Raw genomic sequence first — 15,614 nt, forward strand, 5'->3', positions numbered from 1 at the left:
ATAAAGGGAACAGCTCTGGTCTGACACTGCCCCTGCTCTTGGTGCCTGTTGGTGAAGTTCAGCCCATTTTGGGGGTTGGTTTGGAGAGCTGCTGGTGCAGAAGGAGGTGGAGAAGGCAGCTCTGCTTCCAGGGGAGCTCCTCTCATCAAGGGAGCAGCAGGTGAAGGTCATTGGGTTGGGATGCTGCAAAATACACGTGAAGTACATGCTGGAAGTTGGAGATTGTGGAGTTAGGGCAAATGGATAAAAAAACGCAGAAACCATCAGTAAAATCATGCTGTGCTGAAGGGGAACTTCTCCTTAGCGCCTCCGGAGAAGCAGGCTCAGGAGCCCAGTCCCTGTGGGTGTGGATTTTTGGTCAGTTCGGAGAGGGTATTTGTGCAAAACTGTAACTACAAAATGAGATTTAAACTGTGTGATGCAGCAGAGACTTTCCCACCAAAGCCCATAGGTTCATCCTGCACAGGCAGGTCTTATTCCTGATCCGAGGGATTCAAATGGCATCCAACCAGCCAGGCAATTTCCCTCATCCTCCCCTTCAGCCCCTGATAATCTGAGCACCTGTTGAAAAGCAAGGTCTGCAGGTCCTTCAATCTGTGTTGAACAATGTTCGAGCTTGCATAGGCTTATTAAAAGCCTCAAGGAGAGATGCAGGGCTTGGCTTGAGGTCAGGACATCTGCTGACCCTTCTTGATTAAATAACTCGTGCTCGTCAGGGGCCCTAATTGAGACTGTTTATCTCCGTTTTGCTTCAAACACCCACCTCCCATTTAATGCTCCCCCTGATAGCTCAGGCACAAGGCAAGGACTTGTTTGGGGTTTTTTTATTTTGTTCCCTTAGCAGAATCCCAGTACTTTACAAAAATGATACCACGCTGATCGAATTTCTCCTGCTGCTCACAGGGTCGAAGTGGCAAGCGGCAAGCTCCAAGGATGAAACAGGAAACTTTCTGGGCAGTGCTGGGAGGGTTGGAGGTGGGTGAGGAGAAAAAGCTGCATTTCTGATCAATGAGTAAGCAAAAGGCCTTTGAATTTATTAAACCAGCAGGCAGAAGGACACAGTTGCAGGAGGAAGAAGAGGTGGTACCTGCAGCCATTAGGAGAGGAAATCAAAGCACGTAGGTGTCCTGGTTACCCAGAGAAGCTGGCGTCCAACCACACCCTTCAGATTTTCCTAGAAATGAGGGAGAGAGAAGGAAATAATTGGTGGGAAAATCCTGATCCTGGTGCATAGAGAAGTTTCAAAGAGGAGGCTGTTAGTGTCTGTTACTTTGGAAGAAGTTTTCTTGAGCTAGGAGGGAAAGTGAAAAGAATGGGGTGATTTGGAGGAACACACAGGTTAAAATAAGGACAAGGTAGCAGAGCCCTCTAGACACTTAAATACGTGAGAGTTGCACAGCACAGCGGGTGTTTTGTGCTGAGTCCATGGCATTGCTTCAGAAATGCTCTGGTCTGGAGCTTATTTCCTATCAGGTGTTACCGGTTGCTCGACTCTTGCTTGGCAGTTGTCATCAGAGGATGCTCGTTTGATCCCTTTCGCGCGAGCTGTGCGACCAGCTTGTAGAGGAGGCTTGCCTGGCACACCTGGAGTTGGAGCAGACTTTGCCCATCAGATGGGGGATTTCGCTGACACGCAAACTTGGGCTGCTAAGATCAGTCTGCAACATGTAGTTTATACGAAAAACACCCACTAAATTAAAGCTGTAGTTCTGTTGTGCCTGGGTACAGCGCATTGCGTAGGTGTGGGGAAAACAGCTCTTGCCTCCTACCGCTTCCTAATTAGTGTTGTTGCGTAAGGAAGCAATATCCGCTCAGGTTAATGAGCTAGAACAAGGACAGTTGCAGCAGCAAGAGACATGCAGAAGACTGAGTTTAACTACCTCTGAGCAGCAAAGCTGGGTTTTATCCCTGTGACGCTGGGGACTTGGTTCATTTAGGGCATTGCAAACATCTTTCTGTGCTGCCAAATTCATTGAATGGGCCTGACTTAGTGCTGAAGTGAGCTGAGGTTTGGGCTTACACCCTAGAAATCAGCGGTAGTGACCTAAGTGTTGGAATGCTTTAAGCTGTTCTGCTGCTTTGTGGGATTCTTTAATTATTTTTTTTTTTTTTCCCTGGCTGAACAATTGAATGATTTTTACAGTAAGTTTTTGCCAGTTGTTGGGAAAATATGTATCACTTGGTTGGCTTTAAGCAGGCTTGCAAAGCCTCTCTTCTTCAGCTGCTTGGAAAGGAGAGGGAGGCCCTTTGTTCTCTGGAAAATCTCCCCCTTGTAATTTGCCGTATTATCTTTTTCTTTCCATCTCTTGCAAAGAACCTAATGTGCTTGGCAGGCTTTCGTGGCAGACAGAGGCACGTGAAGGGCACAAAGAAAGGTTTAAGTTTTGCATTTTAGCCTGCAGCTCTGTGCTGTTCCCAGGGCATATGGCGGAGGGGAGCTCTGAGCTTGCAAGAAAGCTCAGCTTCCCCAAGAGCAGTTGGAAGAATACTTAACCTTTAAATTCATAATTTAACAAGCAGGTGTGTACAGCAAAGGAGATGAAATAAACCAAAAAAAGCAATGGTGGAGTTCAGCTGGAAAGCGATGTGTAAAGGCACGCGGTCTGAAGCAGACGCCTTTTATTTTGTGTGTCTGAAAATCCGCCCACCCCTGAGATTTTCTGCCTGTGTCTCCGTGTGCAGGAGTCAACAGGAGTTAGGTGAGAGCCAGATTAGCAGGTACCAGAGCGTGATGCGTGTGGTCCTGAGATTGATTCTTTACTGCCTTATATTCCATTTGTATAAGACAAGCTGGAGTTGCAGCTCTCACCTAGAGGTGGTAGCAAGACAAAAGGCAGTTGCAAAAGAGGAAAGGGGAGGTGGTGCAGCCCGATTTTGCCTGTTATAGCCAATTCTCTTCCTTTATCTTATAGTTCTCCACATAAATTCTTGCAGTTTTCCCTATATATCTGAGTCTCTGTACATCTATTCCAGGAGTTCACACCTCTAGGAGAGGTATGCCTGTACTGAGGTGCTTTGAGGTCTGATCACGTCGCAGTGAATTTCACACTGTTTTTGCGTGTCGGTCGCTGCTGCTCGTGGTCCTGCTCCTGGCAGAGGCATTTGGCTGCTGCTTGCGATGCAAAAAAACTGCTCGTCACAGAGCACCTCCGCAGGGGCTCGCACAGACAGAGGGGAGCTGGGGTTCCCCGGGATAAGGACACGGCTGATGGGTAACACAGAGAGCTGGTACGTGGAGATGTGGTGCTTTGTGAAGTGGGTTAGTGGTGGTCCTGGCATTGCTGGGTTAACGCTTGGACTTGAACTGAAGTCTTTTCCAACCGAACTGATTCTGTGGGGAGAGCCCGAAGCAGAGCAGCTTCATGTAGCAAAAACCATGATAAATGCATGGACCAAATCTTCAATGAGTTATGTATTGATTTTTCTCCCCTTCTTGGCACAGCCCAAACCAGTGACCCTGTGCTTCTCTGTCAGAAACTTCATGCTCTTATTTTGGCTTTTGCAAACAATTCACAGGGCGATGTGGCACACAACAGGGTTACTAAAGACCATGCTGGCATCTGATTGCTCAGCCTGACCCACCAGATAAAGCTACACAAACCCTTCCTGAAGGATGCTAATAGACTCCACAGGTTTATTTTCTCCCCAGATTGGATTAATAAAACAGCAAAGAAGAATGAAAGGTAGCACAGTAGCCGCAGGATCAATAAGCTATTAGGAGGCAGAAATCCTGGGGAATGAATTTAGCGATCTGCACAAGCAATTAAAGGTGGTGGTGAACAGGTTGCATCTTTTCTGATTCTATTAAATCGGGTCTTCAGTTTTATGTGAAACCATAAAGTAAACCAAAGGTAAAACCAGCTGTCTTCTCTGCATATTTACAGAAGAGAGGATAGAAAATGTAAGCCCAAAACTGCCAGAAGGGACTATAAACAAAGTACCTCCAATTCTCCATCCATCAGGAGTAACTGAGCCATGGGCTTACGCAGTTTTCATGCAGAAAGTCGTCACTGTATTGCTAAATATCTGCCGTGCAGTGACAGCTTGAGATCCAGGGTTCCTCCTGGCCTCTCCAGTTAGCAAAGCGCTTGCAGTTCATCCTCGTGATCAAATTCTGCGCTAACATTGTTAATGGTAAAGCACATGCAAAGTAGACGGAATACTTTTTTCCCCCGCCAGCTTAGTGATTATGGCTGCTCAAAGAAATAAGCTAACATCCACATTTTCTTCCCAGCAAGCATTCAGCTCGATATAAATCACATATTTTGGACGTGCAGCTCTTTTTTGCCGTCCTTTCACAATGTTGCTTGGAGGCGTTGGTTATGCAATATCTGCAAATGAAGGTCACTAAGTGTGGTTATAAGCTCCACCGTCTCACCCGGTAGCAGAAGAGCAGGAGTTTCTGCCCTCCAGCCAATTGCTGCTGCCTTTTTCTGTACTAAAGCTTCCTACCAGCGATCTGTTGCAAATTAACTGGTGGTCCATCTCGCAGCAGCTTTCCGCTGGGCAGGCAATTAATGGCGCAATCAATGACATCTACTCAATGTAGCTGTGGCCTCTGAAGGCTGACTTCACACTCGGAGGCTGAGAGCTGCCAGGCGAGCCTTGTGGGCTGTCCCTCGTCACTCCTACGAGTGCCAGACTGCATAGGAAAATCTGTGAGTATTTTCAAAGCCAATATTGATCCTGGGAGTTTAGGAAAACCCTTCAAATCCATCTTTTTTAAAGCTTTGAGTGCGTGGTGGGAGGAGGCAGCGTTGCCTCTGGTCATGGGCAGGGGCTGTTGTGTTCCTACAGCATCTGCTGCCAGAGAGCCCTGATCCTGGATACATCAGATTGGTATTATTTTTATTATTGTTGTTGTTATTATTATTGTTGTAGTAAAAGGAACATTTCACAATTGGGTGGAATATTTGCCCACTGCAATAACTGATGGGCTGGAAGACGCAGGTGGCCTTATCCATCCCTTCTCACATGAGGCTGGTCCACCCCAGGGCTCAGCACTTGGCACCTGGCTCTGTTTTCCTGGGCCCTTGAAGTATTTTGGCATCGGCCGCATCATTCCACCGAGGAAAATGGCTCCAACAAGAACTGCGTGCATCCGAACTGCAATGCAATTTAGTTCAGATCTCCTTGATCAGCAAGAGGTAAAGCCCCTCTGGTTTCTAACTGCGTTTGCTCAGTGCTTTGTATGTAAAACAGGTAGTCCTTCAGGGATAATAATTATTTTTCCAGGTGCTGCTATATACATTTTCCCCTGTCAGCTGAGCTCGAGTAGACTATTCGCTATCTCCAGCGCCAGCATTAAACGCACCAGCATGAACTGCCAATAAATAATGCAGAAGATTCCACTACTCAGGACTTTTTCTTCTATTGCTAAGCACGGGGGAAAAAAAATTTGGCTTCAGGGAGTGTGGGAGCAGCTGGAAATGTTAGCCTCCTGGGGTTTTATGTGGAAGGTGAGGGGTTTTTTAATCCCAGATGTTGTGGGTGACATTTGCCTGGATCTTAACCTTCTCCCATTTTGCATCCTTCCTTGCAACCCATCAGAGTTTCCTCCCTGGGGAAAAAAAAACACATCCTGCAAATACCTCCCTTTGCTCCCGCTGGTTTCTCCTCTATTTCACCAGCTGCAGCTGAAGCCATCTCCCAAGAGCTGATTTTCCTCACAATAACCAGAGTATTCACGTTGGTTTTATTATGGCCTGGCTCACAACCTCCAAAATCACTGCCCTGCTCTTGAGTTATGTTTTAGCCTTGATTTCTGTGTGTGGCTTGACTCATGTTATTGGAAGGAGAAGCCCTGGGGTGTATGTAGGGCTGGTGGCTCTCATCCGGACCTGTCAGGAAAACGGCAGTCCAGCATTCCTAAATTTTGGATATTGGGATTTCCATGGGGATTTGGATATAGCGCTGATCCGGGCAGCTCAGAGCACTCTTGCCTTTGAGGTTTGGGTGGGCACTCATTAGACATCTCCCATGACAAGCACAGAAATCCTTCTCGGTCCCTGCAAAGCACCCCCCAAGCACTACAATAAATATTTGTAACGATGACACGTCAGCCAACCTGCTGCTCTCTGGGTTTTCAACTAGGTCAGCTTTTTCTTGTTTGAAAAACGTTTTTCACATTGAAAAACTGCCTCCTTTTGCAGTGGTGGTTGTTGTTTTTCAGTCACCCATTCCCCGCAAACAGCCATTTCCTACAAACCTGCTTCTTTACAACCCAGAGGCTGCAAAATATCGATGCAAGAAAAAAAAAATCAGCCTGTACTGGCCACCTCCTCCAGTTTAATTTATTCCAGTTCTCCCCTGCAGTGCTGTGACTTCCTGGTGAGCACATGGGAAATCCTCCCTGCAAATACATATTTCTTTCTTCAAACTTAGAAGGAAATGAAAATAAATACAACACAAGCTGGGTTTTGCTGAGGCAGAGAGGCTGTGTTGGCAAACTCCCACCCTTCAGCATTTGCCTGCCCTGCCCACACCCCCTTCTCTGTACCTGCTATTTAGTTTTTTATTTCTGAATAAGGATGAAAAAAAAAAAAGATTTGTCCTAAAGGTGGGTGTGATGGCTATGAGTAGAGAGCAAAGGTGTCTTGGGCTGTCTAGATCAGGGAGAGGGGTCTCAATCCCTCCATTCCCCCAGGTCGGTCCTGGTGGGGCAGGGATTTGAAGGAGCTTCTCTGGCACCAGCAGAGCATGAATTGCAATGGGGTGAAATAAGTGGGCAGCCTTGCAGCCAGTCCTGTACTAATATTTCCCTCTCTTCTGCCTGTCTCCCGGCTATGGACCTTGCTGCCCGTGAGCAGACGTTAGCTGCAGATATTGGTGTTTATGACGAGGTTGGGGTAAGGTTGTCGCCCGGCGTGGCATTGCCCAGGCTGCTGCCCTGGGCTCACAACGGAGAGCGTGGCTGCAGCTGGTGCAAGGAGCTGGGGTCTGCTCCTCGCATTCCTCCTTGACAAGCTGTCCTTGACCACACACATAAATACGTAGGAGCCAAACCTGTTGTATTTCTTATTTTTTGACTAGCTTGGTGTGTAAGTGGCAGTGATGGTTTGCTGCCCGTGTGTGTGTGTGTGCAAACCCATGTCTTGAAAGTGTGCGATCGCTGGCCTAGGGCACCGATCCCCATCAAGCCTTTAGCTCTGCTTCATCATCTTAGAAGTCCTCCATTCCCCCAAGGCATGGGAAGGAAAGGCTGAGCTCCAGGTTCTGGTATTGCAGAGTCAGCAGCTTTTTTTTTTTGCTCACAGCTGTTGAGCATTTGAGAGAATATTTGGGCCCCGCTTGTATGAAGCAGTGAGATTTGCATTGCTGGAGGCTGCGAGCGTTGGATCTGGTTTCCCATTTGTCCTTCAGGATTTCATGCTGAAGACATTTAATAGAGCTGGAAAGATCGTCTCCTCTTGCTGGTCTAGTCCGCTGGTGAAATACAGCCCCCAGACAGATACAAACTCAGCTGCCCCAGAGCAAAGGCAGAAGGGGATTGCTGCATGATGTTTCCAGGACAACATCTGCATGCCAAAGAGGTTGGGAAGAGATTAAATCTGTTGCTCACCCAGGAACATTACACTGGAGAGGTTAGGCTAGTTGGTTTTTTTCCCCTCCCTCATAAGCATTAATAGATGAATACTGCTAATAAGGTCAATCCGTTTCCTTGGCAATAGCAGCTACTGGTGATGTGCTCCTGCTTAATGGAACATGGGAGTCTGCATTTCTGAGGACATGAGTATCTCCTGCATGAGCTTGGGAGCCTTCTCCTCTCCTGCTGCTGAAACAAAGTGTGCTGAACCCTAGGAAAGTGCCAGAATGTTTGTACCCAACTGCAAAGTGAGTCACAATTCCGTGCAGTTTCATTGCCTCCCTCTCGGGGTCCTCTTGGTCCTTTAGGTCACTTTGGCATTTGCAGTTTTCTGCTCCTCTCTGGTGAGCAGCAAGACATGCTTCTGGATACAGTATCTTTGAGCTTCCTGATGTCCCCAGCAGTGTTTTGTGTGACCTCCTTGCTTGGGGGTGACCATCACCAGCCCTCTTGCCTGCTCCCAACCCCTCTGTGGAACATAATCCTCATTTAAAATAATCACCTTCAAAACACAAACAGGGCTTGTGCAAACTCTTCTGAGATAGTGCAGCTGGAACAAGCCCTCTGGAGCAGCTGGCATCAGCCCTTTCGTGCCTCTCTCCTTCCTCACCTACAGCTGTGATTCCCCTCGGTGCAGGCTCTTCATCCTGTGCAGAAGGATTTCCAATTACATTTTTCTTACTGAAGGCATGAATTTTCTCCCACAGACTACTTTCTTTCACGCCTGGGCAGCGCTCTGTGGTGCCGGGGAAGATAACTAACCAAACCGAGCTTGGATGTTTTATGGACTTTCTTATTTTATGGTGACAATTTACTCCCCTCTGTGACAAGAAATGACCTTGATCAACTTTAGCATTCCAACAGCAGTGATTTTCAGTGCTTGAATCCTTCTTCTAGGGCCATTTAAAAACTTCTGACCAGAAGCAGCAGCCCAGTGTAGCAGGGGAACATTGATTATATGCGATGTGAATCCCAATGTTGTTTTGATGCTAGTGAGCCGGGAAGGGCCACAATCTCAGGCTACTTTCTTAAAAAACCCTCCACTTTTTACTGAGCCCACAGGATCACCATCAGCCTGAAGTGCCATAAATGGCTAAATGACCTAATCCACACTGTGAGGAAGACACTGATTAGCTAAAGCACTCTTTGTTTTTATAACCGAGTAACTGTCTCTACCAGAGCTGTGGGGATTTTATCTTTTCCTGCGAAAGCCAATAATTTGGGGCATGCTACAGCACGCACAAATATATCAATTAAAAGCTCTTTCTTTTTATTGCCCTTTCTTGGAAGGGCTAAATCCTCTCTGGGCACGGAGATCCTGACCCAGTCTGTCTGTACCAGCAGAGCAGTGATAAAACATCTGCACGGAGCGAAAGGCTGAGCGCTGGGGACAAAGCCTGGCAGCCAAAAGCTGAGCCGGTGGGCGGTTGGTAGCCCTTTGCAGAAAGCGTTTGATAAACGCAAAATATCTCCTGGTTGACTGATGTGTTTCACAGCAGGTAGAAGCTCAGCCGGAAGGAAACCCACAGCAGGACCAGTCGCCTGGTTGGTTTGCGTCGGTGAGGGAGCTGAGCACGGAAAGCATCGATGAGTGATGCGGTGCTCTAAATGCAAAATACCTCTGGTTTATGAATTTGCACAGCCGGGCTGGGGGTCCAGGTGGATGCTGAGGCCCAGGATGGCTGGTTCCTGTGCAAACGCTTAGCACAAAATAAAAAGCTTGCAGTAAGGCGCTTGTGATTTAAATAAACGGAGGAGTCTGAGCTGTGCATAAGGAGGGGAGCCCAGTGTATTGAGCAGATCAATGCCTGACCTCTTAGAGAAGAAAGTGGTGGAGTTTCTTTTTTGCAAGGAGAAATCTCATCCTTGGTGAAAGAAATAAATCTCTGTGAGGGCTGAACTACTGGCACAGCAGGACGACACGTGCAGGTGATGAGGTGGATTTGCTGCCCCTGGGTGTAGGTGTAGCCCTGCTGCCTCTCAGCCTTCCCATACGAACAAAACACACACGCCAGGTACAGCGACCCTTTTTTTAAGCACCCTGCAGCGCTTAGCACTGGAATTTTTTTTTGTTTGGTTTGGGTTTTTTGTGGGTTTTTTTAGTTTTGTATTTTTGGGGTTTTTTTTGCTGCAATGCTCTGGACTTCCAGTTGGACATTTCAACCATTTCAAATTCCATGCTGGGTCTTTAATAAACATTGTCATTTATTTTGATTACGGAAAGCTCCTTTATTTCAAAGAGAACAGTTTATTCATGGCGAAGTTTTTTTCATGCCCATTGAAAAGAGTTAGCATCAAAAAAAGAAAACCAAAAGGGAAAAAAAAGGCTTGGATACATGCAAATCATACTGAATGTTGCCAAATGTATTAAAATGAGTAGTAGAGTTTCCTCTAAGTTATCTACGTGCGTACAGAGGAGAAACAACCGACAGCATAAAGCTCCTCCAGAAAAAACTTCTTGGTGCAGGGATGGTGAATGAACCGAGACAAAGAGCCAACTGAAAATTCTGCGTTTGCACCCAGAAGAAGCAAAGCCAGAGGGTCATTGCTGCGAGCCAGGAAAACGATGCTGGGAAGCTGGTCAGGGATGGGCTTTGAACAAACAAAAAAGGGCTCCCTCTTAGCCCAGGGAGTCATGTTTGGTCCTTTGAATGGGAAGGGGAGGAAGTTTTTTCAGACTTTCCTGCCCTCTCCCCCGTTTAAGAGCAAATGAAATTCTCGTTCAAAAGCCAAAGTGCCCATTCCAGCGCTGCTGCTCTGAGGTGATCCATTTCCATCAAAAATAACATAAAAGCAAAACTACATCTTTTAGAAAAAAAGCAAACCAACGTTTTAGAAACAAAGCACTTCTGGTCCAGGACGGATGGATGCACCAAGAGACCCAATAGCCTTTCTGAGGCTTTGAGCCTTCGGCTGGCTCTGTCCCTCAGCGGCAGTGATACCGGGATGAACCCCAGGATTGCTTTTTCTTTTACAAAATTTCAGTATTGTGATCTCTTTTGTCAGCAGCAGCAATGAACCCGGGCTGTGCCCAAATTTTGCAGATCGCTCCCCAAAATGGATCAAATACCCTCAGCGTTGCTGGTGCAAGCTCGTTAAAAGCTCTGGAGTTCTTACAGCAGCACGGCTGGTGGGAAACTGGATTTTACATCTGAATAAATACTGGGCAGGCACAAGCACCAGCCTGATTTCACTAAGGCTGGAGAGTGAGAGCGGCGTCCAGGCACGCTGCGGGCTGGGATTTAGCTCCGCATGAGGAAAGCAAAGCTCTCCCTCTAGGCTGGCTCGCAACATTAAGAGAAACACCCCTAGTTCTGTGTGATCAGACTTTCGTTGTATCTCAACAGAGACGCTGTTCACCAGCAGCTCCAGAAGTCAGGACTGGGAAGGATTTAAGGTTTATCTCGGTGGCAGTTCCTCTTCGGGGTGAGTGCGCTCTGTCTGTCGGGGTGTGGCGAGCTCCAGCGCTCAGGAAGGGCAGCCCTTCCCCACAAGGGCTGGGCACCTTTCTTCTCCCCTTTTGTGCTCTTCTAAGAGCCTCACGTTAGACCACCTCGGAGATGTGGTTTTTTTGAGAGGTTAAAACGCACAGCACATCACTAATGTTTAAAAATACCCGGCCAGCTTTTATAAAACACAAGTACTCAACGCGATCACCTTTACGTGTTCTTTGAAAAGAAAGAGGCTGACATTCATCGTACGGGAGGAAGGCAGCAGTCTGGACTCCTGAAGCATCCCCCCAGGTGAATCGATCCTCTGCCAAGACCTCCAACACCAAGATCTTGGTTTTGTCATCTTTGCTCAATGTGCCCATCCAAAAGCCACGGAGCTGGACATCATGTCTGTGGTGTCGCAGCATCTTGCTCTGAGTGGAAGAGTTCCCCAGCCTCAACTGTCCTGTCTGTCTTCTGCAAGCCTGTGTTGTCCGGTCCAACTCGCAGGTCCTCCTGGCTGTCGGCCAGGCCATCTTGGCTCTCCAAATCGCTCACCTGACCCTCACCAAACTCCAGAATGGTTGGCAAGTTGCCTTGCTTTGGGCATCGTCTCTTTAGGCTGACCAAGAAGGGTTGCGGCAAGGAGAATATGTCCACGTTGTTGCCAAGGTCAATCCAGGTGACACTGGGGAACTTCTTGGGGTCCTTCAGGGTTTCGGTGAGGTCCCGCAGGATGGCTTTGGTGAGCCGGTTGCCGTTGAGAGAGAGGGTGGTGAGGTGGGGCAGCACGCAGAGCGCCGGCAGCAGCTGCAGCAGCATGTCGTCCGTCAGCTCCGTGAAGCACAGCTCCACCGTGTCGATGTGCTCCGAGCTGTGCTGGAGGTAGGACGTGACGCGGTCCAAGTCCTTCAGCGTCAGCGGGATGCCCGACAGGTCCACTGTGTTGTCCTGAGGCTTCCCCATCAGGACAGCTTTCAAGCTGTGGGGTAAGAAAAGGAGAAGGACATTAATGTGGGGGGATGTCTCTGCTTGGTGGCATCAGTTGGGTTCCTTGGTTGCTCTCGGAGGGGAGGCACCAACATGAGTTATTCAGGTAGGATGATCAACTGGGGCCAACCATCTCTCTGTCTCTAGAGGCTAGGAATATGTCTGTGCAGCTGCAGGGCAGAGAGACCTTTCAGGGGTGCTTACTGAGAGAAGACGGCCAGAAACAAGGAGACCATATTAAAAAAAACATAACTCAGGAAGTTGCAGCGTTCTTTATTACAACTACTGCAAAATCCAGGATGAAAGAGGCTATCCTCCTGCTTTTAAAGGTGCAAAAAAGGATGAGGAAGACCTTGACTAGATGGACAGGAATTGGTGGTGCTGGTGTACCACTCCTCATGCTGCTGATTACGAAGCTCTTTGAGCAGGAGGACGCGTGTTTGTCCTCTTGTCTGGACAGGTGGGAAACAGAGATCCCAACCCAAGACAGGAAATCCAGGATAGACACCTTCAGGGTTGGGTGATTTGATCCAATATTCCCAGTCTATTAGACCTGTTCTGTCTCTTCAGTCTAGCTCCTGAGGAGATGAGCACTATGGAGAAATCCTTAGATAAATAAATTAATTCTCACAATGGCCCTACAGAGACTCATTAGCATGAGCCAGACTGGAGTTTCACAGGTCAGTTTATCTTCTAAAGCAAATCAAAGAATCCATCTTACACTGAGGACTTGCAGGCAGACTAGCGCTGCTGAGGACTTTTTGCTAACGAATTAATCTGAATGAACAAGGAGCTGGAAGGAGCCTCAAGCGTGCTAATTGCTCACATCAACTTGGTGAGCACACACGTCTCATCTGCGGTGGTGGCACACATGTGAGCCTCATGACAAACCAGCCGGCTGCAGAAACGCTGGAGAACAGGGGATGGATCCTGGGAAACAGGAGAACAGGGATGTATCCCTGTTAGGGAGGACTCCAAGGAGGTGGGTGACCTCAGGAGGGGCAAGATCTACAGGAACAAACCCAAACCAGCTGGCAGCAGAGGGAAACACGTCTCCTTATGTGTACAGCATCAGGAGCAGAGACATCAGGGAGCAGCAGCACACTGGGGCTTTACGGCTCCATTATTTAATTAATATATGCTTTCACTTCTCCAGCTCAGAGGAAATCCAAGAGGGTCTGTCCCCTGGCTTTGCAGGAAGAGCTTTTGCCGATACAAACTGAAGCGCCAGCACAGAGCTCTGCCCTTGCAGGGTCCTACAGAGCCAAGTGGGATTTTTGGGTTATGACACAACATCCTTCTGTGGGCACAGGCAATCCAGCGGGAACCGAAAGCATGGCTGGGGGCTCCAGGTCGCCGCGCTTGCTTGGGGCATCCTATCCAGGGTGTTGTGGTCTGAGGAGGAGAAACCAAACCAGCCCGTGGGGAAGTCAGTTATGTCCCGGTGGCTCAACACATCAAGGCTCTCACAAAACTCTCCCTTGCCCTGAGGAGCCATTTCACTGCTGTGGTGGCACTTCACGGACTGCTGGGTCAGCCGAAACGCACCTCCGCAGCCATTTAACAACAGCCTCACTGAGCCCCCCACGGGGTCTCCTTCAGCCCGTATGTGGGCAGAGAGACAGCTGTTAATGGGCCGTTGCTCTCTCTACTTGTGAGTTTTTGGCAACACTGGGAAAGAAACCAATGAAATAATGTATTTATAATTTTAGAAGATATTAAATTGATGTTGTTAATTTGGCAGTGACTTCTCTCCTGTATGTACGGCTGCATTATTTTTTTGGAACCTGCCGGCTGGGGCCAAGGCGATGCCTCGGTAGCAAGCTCTAGCTCTTTCTGTCTAAAAAAAAAATCCCAAAATTACTCTTATCTTGCAGTCTTTGAGCACCAAAGCTGGTTATAGCAGGATCTCGCTGTCAAATAAAGCACAAAGTGTCCCTGCGAATAGGTGATAACCATTTAAGAGGATGGCTAAAATAAGCACCTTGGGTTTGGTCCTGGGTTTATCCAGCCTGGCTGGATCCCCCGCACAGAGCGGTGCTGCCCGCCTGCCCTCATGGAACTGCTCCTGGGCCTTCTGCTGCTGCTTTAATTTAGCAAAACCAAGAAGATAACAAAGGAGGAATGGGGATAACTTCAGGGCAGCTTTTTTATATTTATTTATAAATTTATTTTGTTCTGAGCTGCTTTCAATATTGCTTCATATTTGTGGGATTTTTTTTTTCCCTTGGAGCATGCCTCCAATTTCTGTCAGTAAGTAGAAGAGAATTTCTCACTCGGGCTCTATCCTTTTCCCCTTGAGAGGGATTTAGCTGATACCGACTGAAACGGATTGATTACCCTGTACAAATAGCCTTTTCACCCTGATGCTCTGCAGCCTGTACCACAGGCAGAGGTTATAATCTCCCCTGTGCTGGTGCTGGGAGATGCTGTGCTGCATTGCAGTCCCATGGGAAACCCACTCCAACCAGGATTTGATTAAAAAAAAAAAATAAAATAGTTCTGTAGCTATTCTGAACCAGCTCATGGAAATGAGGATCATATTATGTTAACAAACAGGCGTAAAAACTTTTACCCCTGCCATAAAGTTTGCCACAGAAAAGTCCCAAAGCTCTGGAAGAAAATCTTACCATTAAACAAATCCCTCCCAGCTTTGGAGGATCAGTTATACCCACTTAGTTTCATCCTCATGTTTTATGAGGGTAGGGGAAGACGGATTTTTTTTTTCCTCCCCCCAGTTGGGAACAGTATCTGGGGTTTTGGCCAATGTGACAGCAAGATTGGGTGACAACCCTGTGTCGGGATGCTGATTTAGACTCATTTAGTCTGAACTGAAAGCTAGTTTGCATGCAGTATTGAATCGGGGCAGAAAACGTTCCCAAGAATATTGATGTTTAGATCACAGAGAATTCAAAGAAAAGGATTTCCTCTTGGTTTAAATTCATTACATCGCCCTAAAGCAGTGCGGGACATGGGACGCTGATGTGTCACGTAATAAAGTGTAATGGGGCTATTGAGCCACTTCCTTGGAGGGCCAAGGAATAGCTCAGGAAAAAGGAAGAGAAGGCAGCTCCATTCAGCGAAGAATTACACTATTTACGCAGTTGTCAGCCAAAAAAATATTGAACGTAATGAATTGTCAGAAAAAAAAGTGAAGTCTTGAGCTAAAAGACTTGTCCTGAAATACTGTTGGTATCAAAGATAAGCATTAAATTGCTTTTTCAAAGTCCTGGTGCTGCTTCAAATGCAGAGAGTCAAACACTGGAAGAGATGTTTTGGAAACGGAGGGAAGGGAATACAAACAAACACATGTAATCTGTTAGTAATAATGTTGACAAAAGCGTTGAGCTCCCCCAGCCTCGAAGGAAGAACAGAGCCCAGAAAATACAACTATTTAGCTTAAATAAGGAATGTGACTGAGCTGTAGATAATAATAATAATGTAATATTATATATAATCTTATATATTACATATATGTGCAATACAATGTATATATAATAATAAGGATGAATAAAAGATGAGAATAGACTCCATCTCCATGCATGAGCTGAGGGACACCCACCGGCGCCGAAAGACTGAACTCCCAGCAGATAAAAGGGAAGGCGCGT

At 47.3% G+C, this 15,614-nt stretch overlaps 1 protein-coding gene across 1 annotated transcript; it reads right to left on the reverse strand.

The window, feature by feature from the left end:
* Positions 1 to 11,421: 11,421 nt before the first annotated feature.
* On the reverse strand, positions 11,422 to 11,998 carry LOC104270402 (leucine-rich repeat-containing protein 75A-like; the record flags this gene model as incomplete). The annotated part of the gene is made up of 1 exon (XM_009864753.1): positions 11,422 to 11,998. A coding segment is annotated over one exon (577 nt), but the record flags the coding sequence as incomplete, so codon positions are not given.
* Positions 11,999 to 15,614: the final 3,616 nt, after the last annotated feature.

Source organism: Apaloderma vittatum, unplaced genomic scaffold (assembly GCF_000703405.1).
Source record: "Apaloderma vittatum isolate BGI_N311 unplaced genomic scaffold, ASM70340v1 scaffold41972, whole genome shotgun sequence".
NCBI lineage: Eukaryota > Metazoa > Chordata > Aves > Trogoniformes > Trogonidae > Apaloderma > Apaloderma vittatum.